The sequence below is a fragment of the Lepidochelys kempii genome, chromosome 15 (assembly GCF_965140265.1).
Source record: "Lepidochelys kempii isolate rLepKem1 chromosome 15, rLepKem1.hap2, whole genome shotgun sequence".
In the NCBI taxonomy this organism is placed as follows: Eukaryota; Metazoa; Chordata; order Testudines; family Cheloniidae; genus Lepidochelys; species Lepidochelys kempii.
Genome location: NC_133270.1, coordinates 30,734,228 through 30,761,609, shown reverse-complemented (window position 1 = coordinate 30,761,609; position 27,382 = coordinate 30,734,228). Strand labels below are relative to the sequence as shown.

The 27,382-nt window shown below is 47.4% G+C and overlaps 1 protein-coding gene and 1 long non-coding RNA gene across 4 annotated transcripts in view; one reads left to right on the top strand and one right to left on the bottom strand.

The window, feature by feature from the left end:
• Positions 1-26,795, top strand: part of LOC140898569 (uncharacterized) — a 39,000-nt gene extending 12,205 nt beyond the window's left edge. The window contains exons 2-3 of the long non-coding RNA XR_012155024.1: positions 24,753-24,913; positions 25,890-26,795. This is a non-coding gene — a long non-coding RNA (uncharacterized lncRNA). The remainder of the gene's footprint in view (positions 1-24,752; positions 24,914-25,889) is intronic.
• MYO18B (myosin XVIIIB) overlaps positions 1-27,382 on the bottom strand; it is a 196,215-nt gene that overhangs the window by 79,225 nt on the left and 89,608 nt on the right. For all 3 annotated transcript variants that reach the window (XM_073312543.1, XM_073312542.1, XM_073312541.1), the window contains 12 exons: positions 25,854-25,919; positions 23,975-24,103; positions 22,941-23,084; positions 19,548-19,637; positions 14,413-14,532; positions 13,563-13,671; positions 12,411-12,535; positions 10,238-10,392; positions 7,703-7,826; positions 5,218-5,418; positions 4,479-4,589; positions 1,702-1,806 (listed from right to left, as the gene is read on the bottom strand). In XM_073312543.1, coding sequence (XP_073168644.1) covers positions 1,702-1,806; positions 4,479-4,589; positions 5,218-5,418; positions 7,703-7,826; positions 10,238-10,392; positions 12,411-12,535; positions 13,563-13,671; positions 14,413-14,532; positions 19,548-19,637; positions 22,941-23,084; positions 23,975-24,103; positions 25,854-25,919 — 1,479 coding nt within the window. The remainder of the gene's footprint in view (positions 1-1,701; positions 1,807-4,478; positions 4,590-5,217; positions 5,419-7,702; positions 7,827-10,237; positions 10,393-12,410; positions 12,536-13,562; positions 13,672-14,412; positions 14,533-19,547; positions 19,638-22,940; positions 23,085-23,974; positions 24,104-25,853; positions 25,920-27,382) is intronic.

Below are 27,382 nucleotides of genomic sequence, written 5' to 3'. Positions count from 1 at the left end.
TCTGTGTCATAAATACAAATTGGGTTTACTGACTTTGCCATTCTCAGTGCACAGAGAACGCCAGTCTCTGCCTGCCCCCTCTGTCATCACCGACAGGTGCCTTTTCACTTGCAATCAGGGCCAGAAAAGCTGACTAATACAGTGTTTTTCATGCCCATGTTTGCTCTTCATTTCCACTAATCACAATAGGAAATGAAGAATCCCAACAGTGAACGTGGTCATTTGGTGCAGGGCATCGAGAGAGAGAGATTATACAGTCCTGGCAATACCTTGTGTGGGGTACCAGCAGGGCAGCATCCTCTGGTAAGGACAATCTGACACTACCTAACTCCCATGCACTGAATTCTCTCTACAGCTCATATACTATATTCATTCATCTGTGTTAATTTTTGTAAACTATCAAACAGAAGGAACACACTGAATTGACTGGTGGTAGTAATAACAATACCCTCCATTTATATAGCAGTGTTTATTCTGCCAGTTACCAAGCATTTTACGAGCTGAAAGCCTATGGGAAGTTCTGGATAGGCCCCATTACACAATTTTACATCTATCCTGAAATCTCCCCACCATTGCACAGTGTTGTTAGACTCCAAAATTCTTCTTCATCTTCTCTCCAAAACGTAATGAACATACATAAGTGCTAGACCTCATGAACCCCAGCCAGCTTATTCCAATGACCAGGAGTTATACTAGCCTATGACCATAACTCCAAATAAGTAGTTCCCACTCTCCTCGGTGTGCCCTTGTTTTAAAGCTATTTTAATTGCAATATAATGCTGAGCTGTCCACAGGCAGTTTGAAAACTTCAGTATAAAAGACTCAGCTCACTGGGCTACAGCCCTGAGTCTCGCTGTCTTTCCACACAGAAGTGATGAGACAGAATGTCTAAATGTCCAGTGAGGCTGCTCTTCTGTCTGGCCCTTACCCTGCACACCCAGGTAAGGACATGGTGCATGAGAGAGTTTCCAAACATGGCTAGGTTTGTATGTCACCTCATCGAAATTTCGTCTAATGAAGCTACGTCCAAGTTCCTTATCGTACAATTTAACATGAAAGAGCTGTGTATGCTTTTTCCAGCACATGCTCTTCAATCACCACCCTACACACATTAGATGGTGACAAAAGATTTGTTTGAATGAATGTGGTAGGGACAGACATCTACAGTAAATAATCTGATAATGGCTTCTCTGGGCAGAAGGAGTTGGTCCAGCATTTGTTTTGGTGTGTTTGCTTCTCGCACAAAAATAGAACAAGGAAAGCATTTCTTTCCAATGGTTAGTTATCCAGACACTTATTCTGAGAAAAACTATAAAGCTGCACCTCCAAGAGCCCATTATGGGACCAGCCCCACCTTTGTTCTGAGACTGTACTGGGACCCCAGCACTAGAACTGCTATGGCAAATGATACTGCTCCAATAGGCAGGATAATATTTAGTGGAAGAAAAGCTGGGATTTGCCCCTTGGCAACATGTTTGATAGCAAGGGGCTCATTGTGTTCTGGTTCTGGCTTCATTTGTTTTTTTTGTAACTTGTCCCATATTAATAAAAAACGGCAATAGTGGTTTGGGTGGGGGCATGCCGAGTGCAAGGTGGGAATGTCAAGGATTGGAGACACACACATTCGTCTGGCTAGCAGTTTCATAAGCCATCTCCCAGGAGCTGGTAAAATAAGTTGACTGATGGATTCCAGTTTCCTACCTGCTCACAGAGGGTCCCAATGAGCCCTTCCAGATCCTGCTTCTCGTGGAGCACCGTCTGCTTCTCCTCAAATTCCTGCTCCAACTGCATCTCCAGCTGACGAAGCTGCACACAGGTGAGAAGCACACAGACTGCTCAGAATGCAATCTCCTGCCCCAGCAGAGGCCAGCAGACGGCCACGGGGATTGCTTCCAACTTAGTAACTACTTCCCGGACACTACTTTGCTTGCTCCTTCCAGCGGTCTCTGAACAGTTTGCACCTTTCCGTTTAAAAAGGTGAAGGCAATCACAGTCCCATTTTACATGAAGTCTCTTATTTCTGACTGAAAATATAATAATATGGCCCAATGGTACGGCCTGCCAGGGCATGGCCAAAGCAGCAGCTAAGTAATGGCTCCCGCTGGCACAACACAGCAGCTTGGCAGCCAGCTGAACGCTCCCATCAATGCTAGTAGGGATGGGAGACTTGTTGCCCTTTAAAGACACACTGGATATGTCTACACTGCTAAGAAACCCTGCAGCAGCAAAGTCTCAGAGCCTGGGTCAACTGACTGGGCCTCACACTCAGGGGCTAAAATGACCAGTGTAGACATTCCCACCCAGCAAGGATCTCAGAGCCCGGGATCCAGCTGAGCAGGAATGTCTACGCTGATATTTTCAGCCCTGTAGCGCAGCCCCACAAGCCTAAGTCCTTCAACCCGGGCTCTGAGACTCACTGCCGCAGGGGTTTGGGGCTGTGTAGACATACCTTCTGTGTATTGGGGAGATGGCCCCAGTGTCTTCTTGGCAACGCAACCACTTCTGGCTAAGGAGAGGGAGACGTGGAGGCCTCCTCCCAACCCACAAAGCTTTCCAGGGGCCACTTCCAGCTTGGTCCATGGTGCCACCCCGAGTGCACTTGAAGTGCATGGCCAGAAGCACCTTTCATGTCTATAATTATTGTTGCCTCAATTTTTGCAAACATCAGTGTCTGCTCTGCTTCCTCATGCTTTGGGAGAGGCAGACAGACCAGATGCTCCAGTTCCTCATGGCTGCTCTCCCCTGCTCTAGTGGGAGCCTACCCTGACAACAGGGGATTCCCCCCAGCAAGGTAATCCTCAGGTGGCCTAGAGATGCCACAGCAGCTCCTGAGAATTAGTTTGACTGTGGCCAGAGAAAAGGGGGCCATATTCCCTGCACTTCTGACAAGGACTTGCCGTGTGACCTCGGCCTGAGTCACGTAACCTGCGTGCCTCAGTTTCCCCATCTGTGAAGAGGTCACAACAGTGAGCTCACAGAGGTGTTGTGAGGACTAATCAGGCCATGTTTGTACAGCTGACGGAGGAGGGAAAGGCTTGAAGAAGTGGCAAGTGTCAGGGGAACCGAACTGGGCTCATTTATCTGGCCCCTCTCTAGGCACCACTTATCACCTCTCGTTGAGACAACGAAATAAGATCCTGATGAGCAGTTCAGAGCTTTGCTGCATGACCGACAGAGGACCAGCTAGACCTTAAATGGGGTGGGGAAATCAAAATCAGAATGGTTTATTTCACAGCATGGTTTTTGCTCCTTCAAGCCACTGGAAGGACCTGGCCTAGAGCAGCAAACTTGCCAAGAAGACTCCATCTCTGAACCTGTCAGTGGCTGGCATGGCTCATCAGAGCTCTCTCAAGTCAGCCACCAGCCTCCTTCTGCATCTCTGAAAAGCTGCTCATCAGCTGGGTTTAAAAGGGAAAAGCAAACAAGCAGGATACTAAATATTGATTCCCCTCTTGAGAGTCTCTGCCATTTACTCATTTAGAAAAGAAACATTCAGTCTATTTGGGGCAAGAGAGGGAAAAGAAGAAAAATCTCTCTTCAGCTGAGAGCAGCCTTGGAACCTGTTCAAAATTTTTTCAGTGAAATTGACACTCTCTTACCCCTTCATGGAGGGCAATTAACAAAACAAACACAGACAAAGCCTGGGAACTATGACTACCGGATTCCCGAGTGGAATACAATGTGATAATGCCCAGCAATTGAAAGCCATTGGGCCTAAGAATAAGTAGAAAGGAATAGAAAAAGAGGGGATGTGTGTAGAGAGAATCATATAAAATGTGATGAGCGTGGCCAACCGTTGAACCTCCCTGTATTAATTTTCCTGGACAGAATGACGACGCTGTCCGTGGTTCTCCACCAGCAGATTGTAATATGCGGGAGGAGGGGGTCTCTCTGCAGGGACCATGTCCCTGACAATAATGGAGTCATACATGCGTCAGTGACCCAATCATCCTTCACATGCGACTCCTCCACAAATGTCTGGCTGTGGAACTGATGGAGGCCGCTTGTGTTTGCTTCCTGTTGTGTCCTGACACACACACTCCTCTTTTTTGTTTTATGCAAAAGCACAGATACATTCACCCTCAACAGAGATCATTTGCTATTGACAACAGGGTGTTCAAGATGCATGGCTCACACTATCTGCTTGAAAGCAGCATGTCAACACAATGTTAAACATAGGGGTTTGCACCTTTCCGAATATTGCACCCTTTCCGAATATTGCACTTAGATTACAAGCTATATTTGCCCTGTCCCATTTTCTGACTGAATCAGTTAGGCCTTGCAACACTGAGCAGTGCAATGTCTAAATACTTGTAAAAATCTGGGCCTAATTCCTTATTTGTTCCCCAGTCAAAGCCACATGCAGAAGAGAATTCTAAATCTCCTCCCCAAAGGCAGGTTAATAACGCATCCCACCCTGAGTCCCTTGGTCACACCCTTCAGCGAATCCCATCCCAATTAATACTTTGCCGACTTACCCTCCTCTGACAGGACTGGCGAACATCCTCTAGCTCCTCTTCCTTGTCTTCCAGCTCCTTCTGGTGCATCTGCTTCATCCGTTCTATTTCCATTTCAAGCCGCATGTGGAGCTGAGGAGGCCCAAGACAAAGAGCTCTACGTCAGCTGGGGGAATTGTTACAAACTCTCCCAGAGCTTCCCCAGCTTACTGACCAGGAAGGAAACTGCAGCACATTTCCTCTGAAGATTTCAGAAGGATGCCAGATGGGCAGCCCATGCAGCTCAAATGCGTGGGAGGGGCACAACGACCTATCACATCCTAAAAAATATCTCAGATCCCAGGCCTCACTGCCAGGGGACTTCGAATGACAGAACCTGCCAGGAGCAAAACATTTCCAAGCAGCAAGCTGATGAAGTTACCACCTGCAGGCTGTCAGCCTTTCACAGGGATGCGCTGCTATCACCTTGCAAGACTCAGCCACTGCAATGCAAAACACCTGTTACCCATCAATGGAAGGGGGTTCTGAGCCTAAGGTTTGATAATGAAACAACTGAACAATATTAAAACCGTTAAACAAGGAGAAGAATCAATAAGCTGAACACTGAGTTTCAATAAGGCGAGAGGCTGCAGAAGACCCTAACAATCAATCTCAAGTTGGGGAGGTGATTACTTGTTCTGTGTTTCTCAGGGTGGCTGGAGACCACGGCACTGACTTTGGACCTCCTGGATAGAATAGTGTCAGGAGGAGGAAATCTTACCTGTTCCAGCTGCTCAACAGCATTTGCATGTCGGCTCAGTTCTTTTTGCTGTTCAGCAGCACTGGACTCAAGCTCCCAAAGCTTCTTCCTTAGGGTAGCCACAGCATCCTTGTCCCAGGCCTCCGGTGAGGTGAGCTCCTGCACTCGGATGGCCAGCACTGCAATTCGCTGATTCAGATTGGAAGTTTCCAAGTCCTTTTGCTGTGCAGGGGGGGGGGGGGGAAAGAAAATTCACAAATGTAGAGGGTCCAGGTAGTCTCGTTAGCCCCATTAGCAATGAAGCCATCTGCTTCCCCAAGAAAACAACCTCCCAGGGCTTGACTGAGAAACCAGAACTGGTCAGAACGTGCTGCGGGTGTGTGGATAATTTAAATGAAAATGTGAAAAAATAGCTTTCACTGAAATTTGGAAAATTTTCAACCTGGCTTGTTAGGAGCCTCTTGACACTTCCCTTTTAGTGACACACAGTGAAGGAGGATACAGCGAAGGGACGAGGCATTCTCTCTCATGCAGCATCTAAACAACAATAATGATCGCCGTTAACCTTACTTTTGCGATCTGCTACAGATACCCTTGGGATTCAACTCATGACACAGTGGCCTTTGCAAGGGATGGGAGGTGGACTCGGAGCTTATCTGATGCAGCAGTCACTCAATGAAAATAACTATTACTTCTTCAGACTCCTCCATTGGCCCCCACTCATTGCAGGATCTACTTCTCGTTTTAAGACCCCCTCCAGGAACCCACAGCACCTAACTCATACCAGTTCATCTGAGCAGCCCTTTTGTCTCTTTCTCTCTACTCCTCTCTAGCTCCCTCCGGCCACCCACCACTCACCTCTTCTCTTACTCCCACATGAGCTCACTGCTGTGGGTGTGACAGCATCTGCCATCTGGTGCTAACTTCTCTCCATTGCTGGACCTGCATCTCATTTCAGCTCTCCACTGAAAGCGTGCCCTCTTTCCCTTGCCTAGTTCTCTTAATTCCCTTCTCCCTCTGCTGGTCTCTGTTCTCTAACTCCGTCGCTGTAGTTCTCAGCTCTGTAAGGAATTTTGGGACATGAGGGGTATGAAAGTTTCTCTAACAAAATAAAGCTGTGCTGCATTATCACAAGCTTTGATGGACCTGCCTCATTGATTAACTGGCACTCTGAATACCCTCATTTACTGCAAAAGTTTCCAAGCAGCCATCGCATCTCTGAGATTCCAGAATGAGAGAGACGTCGTATCAACAAACACTACCAACACCCTTGACTAAAGCTAGAGATCTTTTTAGAGAGACCCCTATCATGGATCTGCTAATAAAGGATTACAGCTCCCATCAGCCCCGTCCCCACTGTATGTCCCTTTCCTCCTGGCTGGGTAAGGGCAAAGATCATGAAAAGGTGGAGGCCAGGCTCTGTTTGGAAGTGGCAGCCTCATGGCAAGCCAGGAGCTGCAGAGAAGCTAGAGACAAAATAAAAAATATTCTCCAGGAACTGTATGCAGAGCTGCTTGAGGAACTGGCTGTGACTGACAGACATTTCAACTGGAGGCAAGTCTGCACGGGACTTATGGGGAAGCAGCAGTGGCTGGGCAAGAAGCCAGGGCCGAGGAGCCCCAGTGAGTCTGGTCTGAGAAACTGCAAGCTGCTATTTGCTTGAATAGACTGGAGAGGGTACCCCAGGGCAGTAGTCCTGAAGAGCTTTGAAGAGCCATCAGTTGGCTGGCCCCCAGGACCCGAACCGGAACTACTATCTCTCACTTTGAACTCTGTCTACGCCTCTTACCTAGGGTATCTGCAACCTTCCCCTTTTCTGCCAGCCCTAGCAAAATACCCTTCCCTTAGCCATGTGCCTGAGTGGTTATTGGAACCCACCAAGGCTAGAATCTACAAGGTTTAGCAGCTGGAGCACCTACAGAGCGTGCCTCCAATTCACGGTACACCTGGCAGCCTCGGGGTTTGGGGTACTCCATTACTGGGCAGCCCCAATATTTACACCCCATTCCAAGTAAATAAGGGCAACTTCAGGTTGAAAATACCCTTCTTCTACTTCTCTCTTTACACCAACCGGGGCTGATTTAACAGTAGGCCGCTCCCATTCTACACAGTCTTCAAACTCGGAGTTACGCCAGCATAAAACTGGAACAATGACGTGCTGATTTTGGTCCCGAGTTCATTCCCACAATGCATTGGGGCCCCAGTCCTGCCGCTTGTTACAGACAGACTTACGGACAGACCCTGAAATCTGGGCAGAGCTCTATTTAACTTCAGTGTGTTTCTGTGTAGCAGTTGGGTCCCTTGTCTTTCAGAGGAGCCTGATATGAGAGAGCCCTATGCATCCTGCTATGTGCTGGAAGAAATCACAGAATAAAGATGTCTCTAGCAGAGTGATTGGTGTCTAATTATCATGACTGTAATTACAACTATAAGAGCTTTGCTGGAAGATGCCAGTTCTCCAGAGCAGCCATCTAGGCAAGGGTAAAGTGGGATATTTTCCTCTTACCTCTAAACTCTGCTGAAGTTTACCCAGCTCCCATCTGATGGTGGTGTTCTCCTGGGTCACTTTTTCACGGAGGCTCTTTTCAAACGCTGACTCTCCCAAGGCCTGGGCGAGCTGCATGTCAAACCTGCCACATGTGACACATCCGCATTACTGCTCTGCGGACAACAGCCCAGATGGGAACACGACCACGAGTGAGCATTAGCAGGGGAACAGCTCCAAAGGAGAGGGCAAGAAGGTGGCAATTAGCATCCACTTGGCCTTGCCAAGTGCTTCCAAGGTGAACTCAACTCATCAGGGGCTACATAATGGATCTAGAATCTGCAAAGTCTTGCAGTCATTTGGTGAACCGCTAATTACTCCATTCAAGTGCTGGCCTCATGAAATTGAAGGTTCCTGAACAGCAGCACTGCACATTTAGCCCTTTGCACATACGCACCTACAGCGGCACTCAGCAAAGAACAGAACATTAACAAGAGCTCTAAGTGGCCATTACTAATGTAAAACACTTTAAAACACGCAGACACTCAGAGTAAGCCTGTGTGTGGAGCCTGCCCTGAACTCACACAACGTTGCAGGCAGCTTACAGATCAGCCTCTCGCGCTGACCCTCGGACTCCGCGCTGCCCTTTCCGTGCTACGAACCTTGTGATTTCACAGCCATAATTAGGTGATTAAACTTTCTTGACTTGTTAGTAGATATGGGTCAGACCCAAACCCCTCAGATCTAAACTCAGGATCTGAGCTCCATGGAGGTGGTAAAATGAAGGATACTGGCAGTGAAGTGTTTTGAAAAGAACACAGAGGGAGCTGATACTGCAGCCGAAGGACATTCTCTTTTTCTCTGTGCTGTGATGCAGAAGACTCAATCTTGGTCTCTCACTTCCTTGGGAGGAGGCAGTGCCCCCCCCCTTCACAGACACCTCTTTGGCAAAACAATAAGTAACAACACTAAAGTGCTTTGCACCCATTTCTTGGCGAGAAAATGGTGCCAGTGGTTCAGGAGTTGGAACGTGAGCTCCAGGGCTTCCTTCATCCCACTCAAGGACATACAGTATTTTGCTTCCAGCCTGGGGGACTTACACAGCTAGGGGCAAACCCAGGGATCTTCACTAATGATGGATCTTTAACACACGCAGATCTCCAGGTCCTGGCCACTTCCTCTGAAATGCAAATTCTATTTGCTGCATCTCAGGAAGTAGTCACCGCCTTTGAGGGAAGGGTGTGCCTATCCTGCCTCACCTTCCCCATGAACTTTAAAATGCAGTATGCAGCTCTCTGAATTTTTCCTTACAGAACAATTTTTATAATGGAAATGTGTTATAGTTATACAGCAACAGAACGTATTGCCTGGCACAATATCCAACATTCAAAGCAGGTGAAAATAAACAGGAATGTCAGCCCCCAAAAGAAAAACCAGTGTCTGAGGCCTACTTTAGGATTCACAATTCGCTTGCTACATGCTACAGGGTTGTTGCCTGGTGCCCTTTAATGGAGATAGTATTTAAACTCTGGGTATCAGAGGAATCACAACAGCAGCCTCTGCCTTCCATGGGGTTCCCTTAAGAAGATGTTCCTGACCTCATATGACTAGCAGCCTTTGGCTATACATGAACTTACATGTTGTCGCCTCATTACTATTCTTCTCAGAAAAGACAGTGATTGCCTCACTGGGTAAACAGCTGTCATATCTTCAGAGATCAAAGTAACTCTTGCTTGGAAGGCTTTTTGTGTGAGGGCGTCTTGCTGTCCACTATCCACTTCTTAGGCTCCAGCCCCATTTTTAGTGGCTGGATGGCTGGTTTTGCTTCTGCTTAACACCGATTGCTCTAGGAGCGGAGCCCAGTATATAGATCAGAGATCTGGGGTCCCCAAGAGGGGACAAGTGGTAGGTTTTTGAAATGTTCTGACTTCCTCAGGTTGTTGGCTAGCGCTGAGAAGGTCTCGAACCCAGGATTTGGCACAAAGCCGCCCCCCCCCACACACACACACACTTCCTTATTGCTTCAGTGGAGAAAACCATTGCACCCTGAGAAATGGGGTCTCCTGTTCCCTCTAGCAGCAGGCTGGGCACAGGCTGTCTGGCTGCTGAAAGGGAAGGGTCTGGATTCATAGAATCATAGAATATCAGGGTTGGAAGGGACCTCAGAAGGTCATCTAGTCCAACCCCCTGCTCAAAGCAGGACCAATTCTCTGTGTGCTCTCAGCACTGAGCTGGGGAAGCAGACACTAGCCCCCAGGTGAAGGGCTAATCTTTCAACAGCAAACACAGTCAGAGAAGTTTAAAACAATGGTACAATTTAGGGTTTCTTCCAGGCTGGTGCAGAGCTGGAAAAGGAAATGTGGGACAACTGACAGACAGGGAAGTGATGGTTCCAAAGGCCATGGACACAATACGTTTCTAACCCTGCAGAATCACTTGGGGAGAAGCTTTTTGGGGCACCTCCGGGCATTGTGGAGCTCAAGGGGATAAGGTATCTCTAGGCCAGCTCTAAAGCCAGAGCTGCCTCTGCTGGCAGACCCCAAAGCTAGGTCTTACTTTTTCTGCTTCTTCTCCAGTTCATGATTGCGGCTCTGCAGACTTTCCATCAGGACCCGTGTGTCCTCCAGATCACAGGCCAAGTGTTTGCACTTCCTCTTCATCTGCTGTGCCATCTTCTTGGCACCCTCGTAGGTGCTTTGCACCTCACTGAGCTGCAGGGCAAACAGCAATGAGACATATCAAGCTGAAATTTCTGCACAGGGATAACTGGGGTGGGGGTGTGTGTGAAATTCACCATTTAGGGGATTCCCAACATGCAACCTGACTAAGGCCTCAGTCCATCCGAGAGAGAGAGAAGCCTGAACCAAACACCCCAGTCCAAAATCACCCAGTCTTTGTGGGAAGGTTGGATCTCTGCTCTGAACTTTGCAGCCGGCTCACCAACCTCTCAGATGGGCTGAACCTGAACCCCAGGACAAAACACCCTCTAGATTTGGTGAGAAATTCAGAGATTTTTTTGCTGTTCAGAACTATTTCTCCTGGCAAAGCTCTCCCAGGCTGACATGCATCCTGTGCAGAGACCCAGTATAAGGGCTACTAGGTGCCACTTAAATCCAACAAGGCCAAGTCACCACGTTCCTGTGGGCTGAAGTGGGACTTATGTGGTGCTAGGCCTTGTACTAGTGCTCAATCTAGGGCTGCATTTCACTGGACTGAGGGCTCTTTTCCAGCAGCAGTGATTCAAAATGATTTAATCCTTGCCACTCTGTGTGTCTGTCAGGGTGAGTTCAGGGTGGCATAAATGCCAGTTCGGACCCAGTCCCCTCATGTCTGTGACATTTAAGATCATCGAACCCCATCTTTGATGTGAAAGGAAGCCTTTTAACTTACTAAAGTGGAAAAACGTTTCCACTAAGGATCCGCATTGGGCTTGGGAAGGAGAGAAACCCAGAGCACTCACAGATGAAGTGGAGTCATTAAAGAATAACTTTAAATAAGTAAAATGTTGAGTTAATGAAGCCTGTAATTCTGAACTAAGTATCGGAAAGCAAATGGGCTATTTTCTTTTACCCTAGCTCCTTAGCATTTGTTGCAATATTATAACTTTTTAATGTACCGTGAAGGTATTTATTTCTTTATGTTGCTACTAATGGCAAAGGAGCTGATTTTCTAAGCTGTTGTAAAGCAAGAACCACACTCTCAGAATGCTTCTATGGCGTTGTGAATTCTTCTTGGAGCTAACATCTGTCCGTGAGGCCTATGGTAATGAATATGCCCCCATCAAACATTGAAAAGTTGTGGGTTTGGTTTTTAATATAGTTCAGCACGTCAAATGTCATTCCAGTTTCTAAGAAGATGTGGCGATGAGCTGCATCAAGGAGCTGATACATTTAGAGACGTGCGGAAGCTTGGCCATGGGCTCAGGGCTGCATGAAGAAGAGGACTCTAGTTCCGTTGCCCCAGGAAATTGCTATGTTCAGGTTTCAGTTCTTTGCTGTACTTTCTTGATCAGCGTAAGCCAAAACGTACAAAAGTGGACAGTAATTTTGACTGCCTTCATTTTGGGGTGCTACACTTGAGAGGCGGTGCAGGCTGTCTCCCACCCCCTGAAAATCAGGGCCTTCTAGGTGCTTCAAGACAAGCACCCACAAATCGTGACAAGCACACACAAAACCACTTGTCATTTTTTTAAAACCGGGGCCACATTTTCCAAACGCAACCAGTACTCATGGAGAATTTAAGGCCCTGCAGGTGTGCACGTGCATCTTTTTATGCATATTCTCACATTTGACCCGTGCTGAATTCTGACGTATTCTTGTGTAAATGCAACTTTACAAAATGGCTGTTTTTTTCTCAGATTAACAAAGACTTGGTTATTTTTCTTGGGGGGCAAGAGTGTGACTGGAGAGATGTTACTATTACACATTGAAGAGCACAACCCTACAAACCCTTATTCACAACCCTACAAACCCTTACTGGCAGAAGAAATCCTTGCTCATGCAACTAGCCCCATGGAGTTAGATAGGCACAGAGGCGGCTCCAAAGCTCTGCAAACAAATTCTAGAGACTGTGTCAACCTCCATCACTAGTGGCAATGGTTTTACCACAACAACAGATTTCTTCCAGATCAGGACAGTCAGGATGTTAACCTCTCTGCTCGCCCGACCCGTGCAGCTCCCCACTCACGTACAGAACAGAACAGGAACAGCGCTGACCTCTCAGCACTTACCTTTTGCTCCAGCTCTTTCCTACAGTTCAGTTCAGACTCCAGCCTCTCTTCAAACTGTGCGAGGCGTTTTCTGAGAAACGTGATTTCCATCTGAGCACAGTCAAATCGCATATGCCACTCCTCTTCTGTCAACAGAAAGCATGCCCAGGTAGCAGCCTGGAACCAGGCAGCAAGCACTCTAAGAAGGCTAATTCCCTTTTAACATGAGTAAAGGGTTGTATTCAACAAGTCAGACTGAGAACACTGGCACGATGCAGGTACACTGCGCAGTGCTGACCCATCAAGGACATAAAAACATGTCTCTCCTGGAGTTCATGTGTATCACTAAACTCTCCGGGTATGTGACACTGCAGTTAAACACCTGCAGCTGGCCTGTGTCAGCTGACTCAGGCTTGGGCTACAAGGCTGTAAAATTGGGGTGTAGACATTCGGGCTCAGGTTGGAGCCCTGACTCTGGGACCCTTCACTTTATTTCATCCTCAGTAGCTGAAGTAAAACACAGACCAGCCTCTTGACCCCCCCCCGACCCCCCCGCCCATACACACAATCTTTAGTCCTTGGACATCCCAGTCTAGTCTAGATAGGTTCTTTTACCGCACTCAGCACCATTGGCAGGATTAGAGGAGCTAAGCCTTCCCCATCCAGTAACCTTAACTGTACCCTCACCACGTCACAAGTGATGTGAGTGTCTGTAAAACCCTCTGGTTTAAATACTCCTCACACTTCTGGAGTGTGGAGTCTCCAGGGCAGCAAAGAGAAGTACCAACAGCTACTTGGGCCGAGGCACTCGATCTCCATCCTTGCTCATCCTGCATTCCGAAGCCGTAGCAGCAGTGACGGGAGAAAAGAGGTGTCACTCCCAAGCTATGTCAGACCGGGCAATCTAGAGTGACAGATGGTGGTAAATATGCAGATGGGTTAAAGGTGGTTGGTGGCAAAGTTCTAGGAAGGGAATAGCACTGGGGTGTCCTGAAACTCCCAACAGCCAGACAGATGCAAATGGGGTAAAACTGACAGGACACTGGGGGCCCCATTCAGACCTGGGTTACAGAGGTGACATCCCACTGAACACAACAGGGGTGCAGCCATTTACACCCAGTCTGAGTTTGTCTCTGAAGCACATCATTGCTCTTGAAGGTTAGTGCTCCCTACCTCCAGCAGCACCACTTATCCCAATTTCACGCAACTGAATTTGCTGCTGAGCTTCTTCCAGCTGCTTTTCCATGGACTCCAATTTCTTCTGCACTTGGTCATATTTACTCTGAAAGGAAGAAGTGGGTCAGCTCCTACCAGCTGCAAGCAAACTGCACGGACCAAATGGAACCAAAACTGTCTTCCCCCAGGGCAGCCACACTTCCAGCTGTGATCCTGACAGGAAAGGTCACACTAGTGCCCGCTTTTTCACTATATCTGGCTTAATCAGAAATAATAGATTCCAGCCCTGGCAGCTGGATTCATACACTCAACAGTCTGAGTGAAACCGAGTATGAAACTGAAATAAATAATAATGATATCATATGCACTCATCCCTAGTGCCTTTTCTCCAGGATTTCCAAGTGTTTCACAGACATGGGCAAGTGCTGTCTTCATATTACAGGTGGGGAGCACGAGCCACAGAGAGGAGAAGTGACTTGACCAAGGTCCCAGTGAGTTAGTGGCAGAGATGCATACAAAACTCAGGTCTCCTTCCTCTCAGGCCATGCTTGCATTAGGCTGCTCACCCCAAAAAAGTGAAGGTTTTCAAATGTTTCTCACACATCTCGGTACACAATGGCTGGTACTGTGTTTGCCCTTATAACCAGCCCCCAGAGTGCACTTCCCCATTAGCGCAGACTTAAGCCCCATGGCTGAGCTCCCTCTACACAGTCATAGCTCTCCTGGTCCAAGTGAAAGGGGCCCGCACTGCTCAGTGCCGGAGGTGTGTGCTGGGCTGCCCTCAGCCAGGAGCTGCTCTGTCTGGGGAGAGCACAAACATGCCAAGCTCGTCAAGCCTGACACTCACCTGCAGTTCTTTTATCTCTCGTGACCCACGGAGCCGCTCAGCCCGTTCACCTTCTAGGACCTGGCAGGCCACTTCGCCTTTGAACCGCTCATCTGAGAGTTCAGTCGTCAAGTCTAAGATCTGGGGGAGTGTAACACAAAGTCAAGTCGGAGCTGGTCGAGCACACCAGCGCTCTTCTATGGGAAGCCAACAGAGGTGCCTGGATTGGAACAAGAGTCACTTCCAGTCACATTTGGTCCCTCTCCGACTACTAACAGAGCCCTGGTTGAACTGGGTTTATCTGGGCAGCTGAACATGCTCGGGGGGGATGGGGGGGCAGGGGCTGCACAACTGACATGGGGAAGACGAGCTACTGACTTGTACTAACAGCTGGTTTGGTTTCTGAAGCTTCCCCACTCTGCAGACAGGATCAATGCACAGTATTGACTGACTCTCGTTCTCCTGGAAACGTGCTTGTTACCTCCTCTGGAAGCCTGGCTAGAACTGAAGACTGCCCTGTGCTGACGAGCTGGAAGGCGCAGTAGCTGGCGTTGTCTGAGTGCAGAAGCCCCCTGCGGTAATATTCATTTGTGCGTTTGCTGTATCACCTGCTGCCTCTTTTATGTGCTCATGCTCGGAACTCTGCTGACTGCACTAGGTTATATTTTCACCTTCGTGTCCTGAAAGACGCAACAACAGTTCAGTCTATCCTCCCATAGGCCCTACAAACCCACTGGGTCGAGCCCAGTTAATCCAATCTGTACTTTAGCACCTTGGTCTCGTGTCCTTAGGTCCCTTTCAGTCCCCCGGTTAGTTGTACTGCAGACTGTGTCAGGAAGGTATTTTATTGACATACAATGATTATTACAGGCGGGGCTGGGAACACCACTTATTATCAGTGTTGCCGGACACTTCCCGTCATAAGACCCTGTTTTCAGTAGCTTATAACTTTGCCAAACTACAACTGTTTGAGCTGAAATTTTCTATGCCACGTATCTGCCTCACGCTGAATTTTACTAGAATTTTTCAGCCAAAACAGTTCAGCCATTTCCAAGAACAAAGCTGGGGAAAACATGTTTTGCCCACGTTAAAAAAAAATCTGGCAACCTTCTCTTTGGGAAGCTCTAGCATCTCCATCCTTTGGAGCAGTGATATGAAATTTGGCAGGTGGGTGGATCTTGTGTCAGGGAGGTGCCTTTGGCTATTCCTGTGAGAGAAGTAGGAGAGGGACAAGAAGAGAGAGATCTGATAAGGATCTGGGTGTGGAGGGAGAAGTGGGACTAGGACTGGCTCGGAGAGGAGAACGGGACTGCGATGACCATCCAGGGAAGCAGAAGAGATGGGACAGGTTGGAGAGGATGGGGCAGAAGGGTCCGGCTTGGTGGAAATGAGCAGAAGAGTGTGTGCCCACTAGAGCACACTCCCTTTCACAGCCTGAATCCAAGATCCCTGAGTCTCACCATCACTCTGCCATCAGCAAATATCTGTGAAACCCACTGGCAAAATGTCCCATCCCCTCTAGTGCCAGTCCACACAGAGGATGACAACTTACTACCACTAACGCTTACTCTGTTAGTTCAAATGGCAGAGGTCTGTATGAAGGAGCTGAAGGTTCCAACCCAGCTGATGACGCACATGGGTACCAATGTGATCCCACCTGATGGAATTTCTATTTTTTCAGTTTGTTTTCTAAACCTAGAAAATGGCAATTTTAATAATGTTCTTTTAATGTAGGCTTATGTGTGCAACCAGTTATTTATATTACAGTAACCCATAAAATGTGCACAGCCCTATGCAGACAGAAAAACAACGTACCAATTGCAAAAACAGAAGAAAAAAAAAACAGGAGCAAAGGATATGGCGTACAAGCAATGTGATTGGTTTAGTGACTGGCACATGGCCCATTAGTGCCACATCTTTTGTATGCATTAGTGTGTGTACGCCCATGAACTTTCCCACGAGCCATTAATGACTAAATCAACACAGGGTGGATGGTTGTGATCAACAATCCAATTCACCACCAAGGGGAAGGGGGGAAGGGAAGGAGCAGTCGATAAAGGATTTTCCACCATGAAATGCACTTGACTGCTCTTCCACAGGGATTGTGGAGAAGAGGGGAAAGCATTGGCCAAGGTTTAAGTCTGAGCCTCCTCTGTTTTGCTCCTTGTGGCTGTGTTTCACACCCTTTGCAAAGACGTAGAGGACAGCACTAGGTGCCAGGCAGTGGAGGAAAAGACCCTGCTTCTACAAAACGACTTGCCATAAATTGGGCAGCTTCTCTCTACTTCACACAAACGCCACTTTTGAGCAATTAATTCATTAACGTGGTAATTACACTGGTGGGAGCCTCGGGACAGCAAACTTGTGTCAGCCTCCAAACAAAACCTTCAGCCCGTTCCTAGGGGACGGTGGGGATCTGTGTAAATAATGACAGAAAAACATCTCTGCCGAGAGAGCTAAATTGTTCTTTGCTGCTCACATGAAAACACTGTCATCCCCAAAGCGAATACTCACTATCTGCCTGGCCAATTTACTGATGCTTCCTCAGCCTCTGAGCATTGCAATACGCTGCATTGCAATACCTCGGTCCTGAGCTCCACGGCGGTCATTAGCATGAAACCCTGGCTCCGCTGAAGTCAATTGTCAAACTCTAACTGACTTCAGTGGAGCCTAGGTTTCTCCCAGACCTCGCTCCTCTGCTGGCACAGAGCTCTGTAGCTGACTCTCATGTAACTCCCCTCTCCCCTGCAAAGGGTCATGCCAGGAATTCTGCCAGGAAGAGGAGGACAGGCTGGAGTTCACTGTGATCGGATTATCCCCAAGCTGGCCTTCGGGACCACAGCCAGACAGGCCTCATATAGAGCAGTTCTGGGGCTGGACCAGCTCCAACTGCAAACGACCCCCTCCCTTCCGCCCCTTGAGCTGTGCCCAGTGGATACTGAGAACAGCTGAGGACTGAGGCTACACACGGCCGTGCAGTTACACACTGGAAAGCAAGTAACTGTTGGAGCAAATATTTTCATACAATTTGCCCATTGCGGAAACCATACGACATCGACTGGGTGCTGCGATTAGGGTTAATCAGGGTTCCACACTGCTCTCACTGCTCAGACTGCCCAATGTTAAATTCCAGTTGAAATAATCAGCATGTGGCTACAGGACTAAGACATTAACTGAAAGTGTGATTTCCCCCTTCTGCAATGTCTATCTGACCAGGATCTGGCCCTGCAACCAGACCTGGCTGGCTGGTTCCCGTGGAGGCAGCTGAAAGGCTCCAGAAGTAGAAGTTCCAAACAGATCATTGACTCTTACAAACTGTCCAGAAAATCAGAAAAGGTGGAAACATGCAGGCTTAAAACCATTTCCTTCCCCTATTTGACAGCCTCCTGGAGAACCTTTTAAGGCACTTTACAGCTTGCAGGAGGGCTGTACACGCGGCTCTGGCAGTGGACCAAGTGTAGCTTCGGGAAGTGAATTCAATCTGTGAGAACGCAGAATCTATAGATAGGCAGCTCAGAGACCCGGCGAGTAGCAAGGCCAGGTGTTTAGCCATCTCACACACTCCCAGTGTGGAGCCAAGTCTGGGACCAAAGTGCAGACTCCTACATGCTGCCCAAGCCAAGGCCTGTTTTGTCCTGAGTACATCTCCCAGCCCCTTCTTTCTGAAGCAGAATAACCCTGCCCCCAGCTGCTGTCTCCAGAATCCTGATATCTGCTCCAATGCTTTTAACACCCACAGCTCACGACGGGGTCACACTCTATGCCCACAGATTGGTGGGCTATTTTACTGCCTGCCTCCTCCTCTCCTTGTCAGCATTTGTTCCATTAAACGAAGCTAATTCTGGTATCTGCAGACAGAGGTGCTGGATCTAGGGGGGCTGCCACACCCCCTGGCTCTAAGTGGTTTCCACCATACGCAGGGTTTACAGTTTGGTTCGATGGCTCTCAGCATCCCCACGACACAAACTGTTCCAGCCCTGCTGTCTGCAGAGGTTGCTGAGACTGCTGTCTGAAGAGTGAAATGAGAACATGTTAGATTTGTGTACAATTTCTAGTCTGATCAGAGTCCTTGTCAGGGGGCTGGATTCCAGCCGTTTTTCAGCACTCGAATACCCCGTGTCTTTGGTGAGCTGTGACTACAGGGGGATGCTGCCACTTCCTCACTGTCCTTCACTTTGGGTGCGTAGCTGTTACGCTGCCCCTTGCAGCCAGGCACTGAGGTTGCAAACCAGGGGGAGATCTGTGTGACGGTGTGGGGGGAGCAGGGGGAAGGTAAAGGGGCTGGGCCCAGAGATGTGTGAGCACTAAAGCAGACACGAGAGGAAATGCCAACAGAGCATTCCATGCTGAGATGTAGATTTGTGATGGCATTTATTAAAGGGGAATCAAAGTGGCCCATGATGAAGCTCCTTTTGAGACACTGGCCCTATGAGCTGGACGGTACCGGAGAACTCTGTTAACACTGGTCATGCTCATTGTGTTGGCCCCTGGGGCCCCAGCAGCACACGGCCCATCCCTCTTACATGAACTGGTTACCTGCTAGTTACTTCTAATCTCATGGTCTGTCAGCTGGCATCAGTGCCAGTCCCTCAAAATAACAGGGAGCCTCTAAAATTGCTCAGCAGCCAAAATAATGGCAGGCAGCGTACAACGATTCCTCCATCTGCTAGGAGTGAAAACACCCATCCGCACGCAAACATCCTAATAGAGAACAGCAAAAGCTGCCGCCTTCCCAAATGGCCCATTGCATGCACCTGACCTGATAAAATTAATCAGTGGATAATTTTCTTGGTAGATTAAATATAAAATCAGCTCTTCAAGGATTGTTAACCCATGTACAAAAATGACAACATGAAGGTTTTCAGAACCCAGCTCTCGACTCCCAGTCGGGCTGGAGAGGAGTACAGTGGAGAGGAGATGGATGTGGACAGGCATCACAGTATTCTCTCTAAACAATCTGCAAGATAATGACAGGGAGACAACTGGCTCAAGCCCAGACTTGTGTTGAACACACCAGCAGGTTTTAGACTTGTCTGACTCCTCACATAGCCAATACAATTCAACTTCAATCTTTTGGGACACACCTTAATTTGTAATTGTGATCTAATAAAACCACATAGGAAAGAAGCACAAAGAGTTAATTTGTCAGGGTTTACCTTGCTTTCCAGCAGTTCTGTGTTCTGCCGAAGCTCACTACGTGACTGCTCTGATTTTTCGAGCTTTCTTCTTAGCACTGCAAGCTCCTCCTAAATAAAATTGCCAGACACAAACTTAGAGTTCTAGCCTCCTTTGTTTATTTATAAATCTAGTTTTTCTGTTAAAAATAAGTGGGAGAGACATAATTACCTTATTAAGAAAATTTACTGGGCGAGTTTAAGGGCTGATCGCTGTTAATTGCTTGGAATGTGGTTTCTGACACTAATTTAAATGGAGGGAACATCAGCTTTGGTGTATGCACAGCACACATTTAATTAGAAAGAAGCAAACCTCAGACACATTGGATGAGCATCCAAGTGCCTGAATGCTGCTTATCAAATAAATATTCCTGAAACCCTGGCCAGCTATGAGGCAGGAACAGCTGCAAAGACACACTTGTGAGATCCCAGCCTTTCCTCTTTCCAGGCAGGTTAACAATATTGAAAGAAGAACTTTGCCTTGCAGTGTCTTGACCATTTATGTCCGATGCTGAACAGAACCAGAGTGTGCAGAGACATGGTTAAATGCAGACACCAAAGGGTGGCAGGGCCTTTTGGAACCTCCAACAAGTTTTGAGAGATAAGCAAAGGCTGGGGTCAGTTTTCGTTTTATCTGATCCAGCTCACACATCCCTAGTTAAAACCCGCTAAGGGAGGAGGAGGAACAGCCAAAGCCAAGGAAGATATGCTGAGGACTTAGCATAAGCCACAAACTGTGAGAAAGACTGAAAGCTAGTTTTACTCGGGCAGTGAGTACCTGTTGAAATAGACTCACTAGTGACAGAGGATGTGGAAAAAGCTAATGTACTCAATGCTTTTTTGCCTCTGTCTTCACGAACAAGGTCAGCTCCCAGACTACTGCACTGGGCAGCACAGCATGGGGAGGAGGCGACCAGCCCTCTGTGGAGAAAGAAGTGGTTCGGGACTATTTAGAAAAGCTGGACGTGCACAAGTCCATGGGGCCAGATGTGTTGCATCTGAGAGTGCTAAAGGAGTTGGCGGATGTGATTGCAGAGCCATTGGCCATTATCTTTGAAAACTCATGGCGATTGGGGGAAGTCCCGGATGACTGGAAAAAGGCTAATGTAGTGCCCATCTTTAAAAAAGGGAAGAAGGAGGATCCTGGAAACTACAGACCAGTCAGCCTCACCTCAGTCCCTGGAAAAATCATGGAGCAGGTCCTCAAGGAATCAATTCTGAAGCACTTAGAGGAGAGGAAAGTGATCAGGAACAGTCAGCATGGATTCACCAAGGGCAAGTCATGCCTGACTAATCTAATTGCCTTCTATGACGAGATAACTGGTTCTGTGGATGAAGGGAAAGCAGTGGACATGTTGTTCCTTGACTTTAGCAAAGCTTTTGACACTGTCTTCCACAGTATTGTTGCCAGCAAGTTAAAGAAGTATGGGCTGGATGAATGGACTATAAGGTGGATAGAAAGCTGGCTAGATTGTCGGGCTCAACGAGTAGTGATCAATGGCTCTGTGTCTAGTTGGCAGCCAGTATCAAGTGGAATGCCCCAAGGGTCGGTCCTCGGGCCGGTTTTGTTCAATATCTTCATAAATGATCTGGAGGATGGTGTGGATTGCACCCTCAGCAAGTTTGCAGATGACACTAAATTGGGAGAAGAGGTAGATACGCTGGAGGGCAGGGATAGGATACAGAGGGACCTAGACAAATTAGAGGATTGAGCCAAAAGAAATCTGATGAGGTTCAACAAGGACAAGTGCAGAGTCCTGCACTTAGGACGGAAGAATCCAATGCACCGCTACAGACTAGGGACCGGATGGCTCAGCAGCAGTTCTGCAGAAAAGGACTTAGGGGTTATAATGGACGAGAAGCTGGATATGAGTCAACAGTGTGCCCTTGTTGCCAAGAAGGCCAATGGCATTTTGGGATGTATAAGTAGGGGCATTGCCAGCAGATTGAGGGACGTGATTGTTCCCCTCTCTTCGACACTGGTGACGCCTCATCTGGAGTACTGTGTCCAGTTTTGGGCACCACACTACAAGAAGGATGTGGAAAAATTGGAAAATGTCCAGCGGAGGGCAACAAAAATGATTAGGGGACTGGAACACTTGAGTTATGAGGAGAGGCTGAGGGAACTGGGATTGTTTTGTCTGCGGAAGAGAAGAATGAAGGGGGATTTGATAGCTGCTTTCAACTACCTGAAAGGGGGTTCCAAAGAGGATGGCTCTAGACTATTCTCAGTGGTGCAGATGACAGAACAAGAAGTAATGGTCTCAAGTTGCAGTGGGGGAGGTTTAGGTTGGATATTAGGAAAAACTTTTTCACTAGGAGGGTGGTGAAACACTGGAATGCGTTGCCTAGGGAGGTGGTGGAATCTCCTTCCTTAGAAGTTTTTAAGGTCAGGCTTGACAAAGCCCTGGCTGGGATGATTTAATTGGGTATTGGTCCTGCTTTGAGCAGGGGGTTGGACTAGATGACCTCCTGAGGTCCCTTCCAACCCTGATATTCTATGATTCTAAATGGAACTATGGTTGGAGCAAGCATCATTCCACTGACATCAGAGAGCTGAGCCTGGTCTGCCAGGGGTGAATCTGGCCTGCTAGCCCTGTTCATCACTGCAGAGCCCAGTGTTTGGCAGCCAGAAATCAGCTGCTGTACATGGTCCCTCCCTGGACTAGGTGGTCTGCTTACCAGAAGGCCGATATTTCAGTGGTTTCTCAGGAGCCTTTGGAGTTGGAAAGAGCATGGGGGGTTTGGGTGGGGTCCCAGGAAAGTACATTTTCATGGTATGGAGTCTGGGCTCCATGTTAGATTGTTTAGGGCCCCTGGAAAAGAACCTCCATGAATGTGGCGCACAGAAAAGTCCCCCTCTTTAAATGCCCCTTCTCCAGGCAAGCTGAGGGCTGCTTCCCACTTCTCCATTCGGATATGATAGAGAGGGGCCTGTTCCAGAACTTTATATCTGGACCCTCCCACGTCCCAGTGATGGGGCCATGTCTAAACCAAAGCCAGAAAGGGCCTCTTGTCCAGAGCCAGGACCGGGATGGGATACAGTGCCTGTATTTGCACCCAAACAGCTGGTCTTGCCTTTGTAATGGGCTTGAATTTAATTTCACAGACCGACTTGTTGCCTGTGTGTTTCGTTTTATTTTAAGCTGAGGTTCAGATTCCCACTTTCCCCAGGTGTCCCTGAAAAGCCTTATTCTTATTTCTCGGACAAGCTGAAAACACATTACCCAGCTCACACAGTGCAGGACTGGAAACAGGATTTAAAAATTGGGTATGACCAACAAAATGTGTCTTTCTTCTGGCAGTAAAACCTACTTCCTGTCTGGCTGGCATGCTGAGCATCCCATTCAGTGTCTTTGCTCTACTGTTACATACGTTTTTGACTCGGAGCTGGTCTTCCTCTATGTTCACACTGAGCAATGGCCGAACATAGCTCATCAGCTGCCACCACGGCCAGTCCTTCACCACGCGGAACACTGCCAGATTCTTCTGGATGCACCGAATGGCTAGGCGCTGAATCTGAAATTAGAGTATCAAAAACAATGGCACTCTTTCAACAATGACATCGGTCTCATTCCAGTATAGTGAGATATGAGCAAGAGTTCCAGATGAGTGTTAAAATGGAGCACTTCGCCAGAATCGAAACAGGGCACAGGACCGTGCCGCTTCCGGCAGAGACAAGGCCAAAGAGCTTGGTATTAAAGAAGATCTGAAGGATGTTACCAACTAACATCAATACGTGGCTTAGGGAATGGATTGTTCATTTTCCAGGCTGCACAGGACTGTGCTGCTTGACTTCCGAAAGTCAATACACATGGCCCTGAGCTGTGGTTTGACCCGCCTGTGCCTAGTTGCTCGGTTGCATTTGGCTTTGCAAGATTTAGCTTGAAAACTAGAATGTACAAATTAAAAATGAACCCTGCAAACTTTTTAAATACAATGAGCCGTGTGTCTGTGTGTGCATGCGTGTCGAGAGGCTGTTGTTAACGTTACACAAGACCCAGGAATTCTGAAATATAGGAGCCAGCATGGGATACCCTACTCACGCTAACCAGTACCTTATGCCAGGAGCTGCCCCACCAGTATCACTGGGGCTGCTCACGGTGCTATTCAACAGAAGTACAGGGGTCATAATATGGCCCATGATCAATGGGCAAACGTTTGTTCCATCTCCTATTCAATAGGATCATTTCAAGCTTTTCCAGATGTACCGACAACGTACTGCCTGGGGAAATGAGACCTCTCTCCTGCCCAGGGTGACCTAGGGCAACAAGAGAGAATACAGGAATGCCCAGCCCAGCCATGCAGCAGCAGATCCACGGGTCACCTCCGGCCCAGCTGGGTTCTCCCAAAGAGGTGGGCGACCCCTGCAGCATGGTTGAAGCAAAGGAGCACAGGAAGGCGGTTACCTTTAATCTCTTGAATTTCTGGCGGGAGAGGAAGCCCTTGCAAGCTGCCTGGAGCAGAATCATGTTCTGGGATATCAGCTTCTCCCGCTGCTTCTCCAGCCTGGAGACTATGCCTGGCTTCAGGAAAACCTGGGGGCAATGGATGGAAATCATTCACCGCCAGAAATGTGGCCTCTCACCAGCATTTGTCCAGAAGGAAATAAGAGCTTTTCTTTTAACTGTGGCTTAGTGACCACCACGCTAAAGCCAATAGGCCATATTCTGGCTTCTGATCCCCGCCCGCCAGCCTTCCTCTGAGATCTGCAGTTCCACACGTGTGTCTCCAGACTCTGTCCCTATGTCTGTAACAATTAATGGTCTATATACAGCGGGTGGGAAGAGTCCCCCTCTGTCCAGGGCTGGTGTGCCAGGGTACTGCCGTCATTGTCCCCCCAGCACAAAGGGAAAGGGCAGCAGTGAACCCCTCAGAGCTGAGCATGCTGTAGTCATGGTCATGTCCTGATGGCCCCTCAGGGCCCAGCAAATCCTCACCCCAGATGGATGCTGTTGGAGGGAAGCACAAGCTATGTTTTTTCAGTGACTAAGAATGAGCGCCCACTCCCACCCCACTTCAAGGCATTGTTCTTGCTCTCTCCAGACATAACATCTCCACCACTGTCACTAGGGCAGTGAACCTGCCCTCCCAACTCTGGTTGCGGGAGCCTTAATGGACCCCATTGTATTCAAACTTGCAGTTCACTCACCGTTTCTACTGTTTACACTGCCTTCTCTTTTACAGGTTCATGCCCTAACTCCTACTCAAAGCTGCATGGGGTTGAGACATTGACTATGGATCATTGGTCATTACCTGCTTTATGGGCAGATGACACTGGACTCTCTGTTGCAAAATGCATTTGCAATAGTGTATGCAGTAGCAATGGAAGCCACGTACCAAAGCAGGTCAGGAAGAAACAATGATGTCATTTACTTTACCTGAGCTTGTTACAAACATGCCTCAAACAATATAGATTGTGCTGATATATTTGTATTTTGAAAGATCAATAGAAGGCTAAATTCAGAGATCCTGTTCCACTCCTTAGTCAAGCAAAATGCTCAGTGCTTTGACCAATATGGTTTAAATATTCCATATTACCCTTTTTATATTGAAAACTAATTAAATTAAAATAAAACTGTATTTGTGAGCCTTATAATATAATTGAAATCTATATTTTAAAAGAACCAAAAGGGTATCAGAGAGCATTTCCAAGAACCCTGGCTTTCTTGAGATAATGCTATGATTGCTTCACCCCTATTTGATTTTCTCATTAATGGCTATATTAACTTCACAATCCAGTACAAAATCAATGTTCAGAGTGATGAAAATACGAACTCCTATATAACAAGATTTGACTGGTGTTGCTATCGTGCTTATTGATAAAATAAGAGGGGTTCACAGAAGAGATCATTGCAAATTATTGGATGCAGGACAAAAGAAGGTTATTCTTCTCCTGAGAATAATTCAATGAATTACATTTTTTCTCTACAGCATCCCTGAGATAGAGGCAGCAGTGTATATATAATTAATTTATCTCTGTGATTAGCTTTAAGTTTGAACGTGTTACTGTGGCAACTATTCATCTGGAAATGTCCTGCTTGTAGGATCTTAATGGCTTGATGTATAGTTCACATCAGGTAACATTGTCAGAAGTGACTGAGTGAGTTAGGAGCCTAAGTCTCATTGATTTCCATCGGGACTTAGACTCCTAGGTTTCAACATGGAAGCAAGAAAAATGTCTTTCACTGTATTAGGTTATTAGAGGATAAGTTCTGAATCTAAAGTGCTCCTGGTCACAAGCCTAGATTTTACACTGTTACGACACAAGGACTGTGGACAACATACCTGACTGTGTCCCACTGCTACACTTTTCTTTTCCAGATCAAGTACCTGGAAGAGCTCTTCTATTGCCTGTAGAGAAAGAGCACATTACGGACTGGACTGCTGAATTCATTGACCACAGAGACCTGGGTTTGACTTGAATTGAAACAACAGGGGATTGGCATATATTATACTCTTCAGGCCAAATCAGACCAGCGTTACCCTCCACTAAAATTGACAGAGAGCTGCCATTATAACAGGCCTACAGTGTCGTGCTGAGGGGAGGGGTGTGGCCAGATTAATGGTGTTAGTCTACAGGGTGCACGGTTTTGGTGCATAAGCACTAGAGGACAACCAGTGTCCCACATGAGAGATGCTGAGCACCCACAATTCCTTCTGAAATCTAGGGGTGCTTAGCTTCTTTTAGGGTTGCTCCCAAAGGTTGGGACCCCTCCTGCTCACCACAACGCGAACAGGTGTTTTGCCTTTGATTCAGGGGAGAGCAGAATCAACTCCGTAGTGCTTTGGGCCTGGAGACTGGTCCTTAGAAGCGAAGAGCGGAATGTTCCTGTCATAAATATAAAGGGAAGGGTAAACACCTTTAAATCCCTCCTGGCCAGAGGAAAAACCCTTTCACCTGTAAAGGGTTAAGAAACTAGGATAACCTTGCTGGCACCTGACCAAAATGACCAATGAGGAGACAAGATACTTTCAAAGCTGGATGGGGGAAGAAACAAAGGTTCTCTCTGTCTGTGTGTTGGTTTTTGCCAGGAACAGAAAAGAAATGGAGTCTTAGAACTTAATAAGTAATCTAGTTAGATATGCGTTATATTCTGTTTTGTTTAAATGGCTGATAAAATAAGCTGTGCTGAATGGAATGTATATTCCTGTTTTTGTATCTTTTTGTAACTTAAGGTTTTGCCTAGAGGGATTCTCTATATTTTGAATCCAATTACCCTGTAAAGTATTTACCATCCTGATTTTACAGAGGTGATTCTTTTACTTTTTCTTCAATTAAAATTCTTCTTTTAAGAACCTGATTGCTTTTTCATTGTTCTTAAGATCCAAGGGTTTGGGTCTGTGTTCACCGATGCAAATTGGTGAGGATTTTTATCAAGCCTTCCCCAGGAAAGGGGGTGTAGGGTTTGGGGAGGATTTTGGGGGGAAAGACGTTTCCAAGCGGGCTCTTTCCCTGTTATATATTTGTTAGACGGTTGGTGGTGGCAGCAATAAAGTCCAAGGGCAAAAGGTAAAATAGTTTGTACATTGGGGAAGTTTTAACCTAAGCTGGTAAAAATAAGCTTAGGGGGTTTTCATGCAGGTCCCCACATCTGTACCTTAGAGTTCAGAGTGGGGAAGGAACCTTGACAGTTCCCCATCAAAGTACAGCACAACTGTACATTAGAGAAAGCGAGACCCAGAACTACAGTCCACTCTAGCCCTGGGCGAATTGAAATGATTCCGTTAGACACACCCTGGCCCCACCATGCAAATATCAAAGAGGGAATTCTTCCTTAGGTCTCTGGCAAGGATGCATTTTAAACAACCTTTTA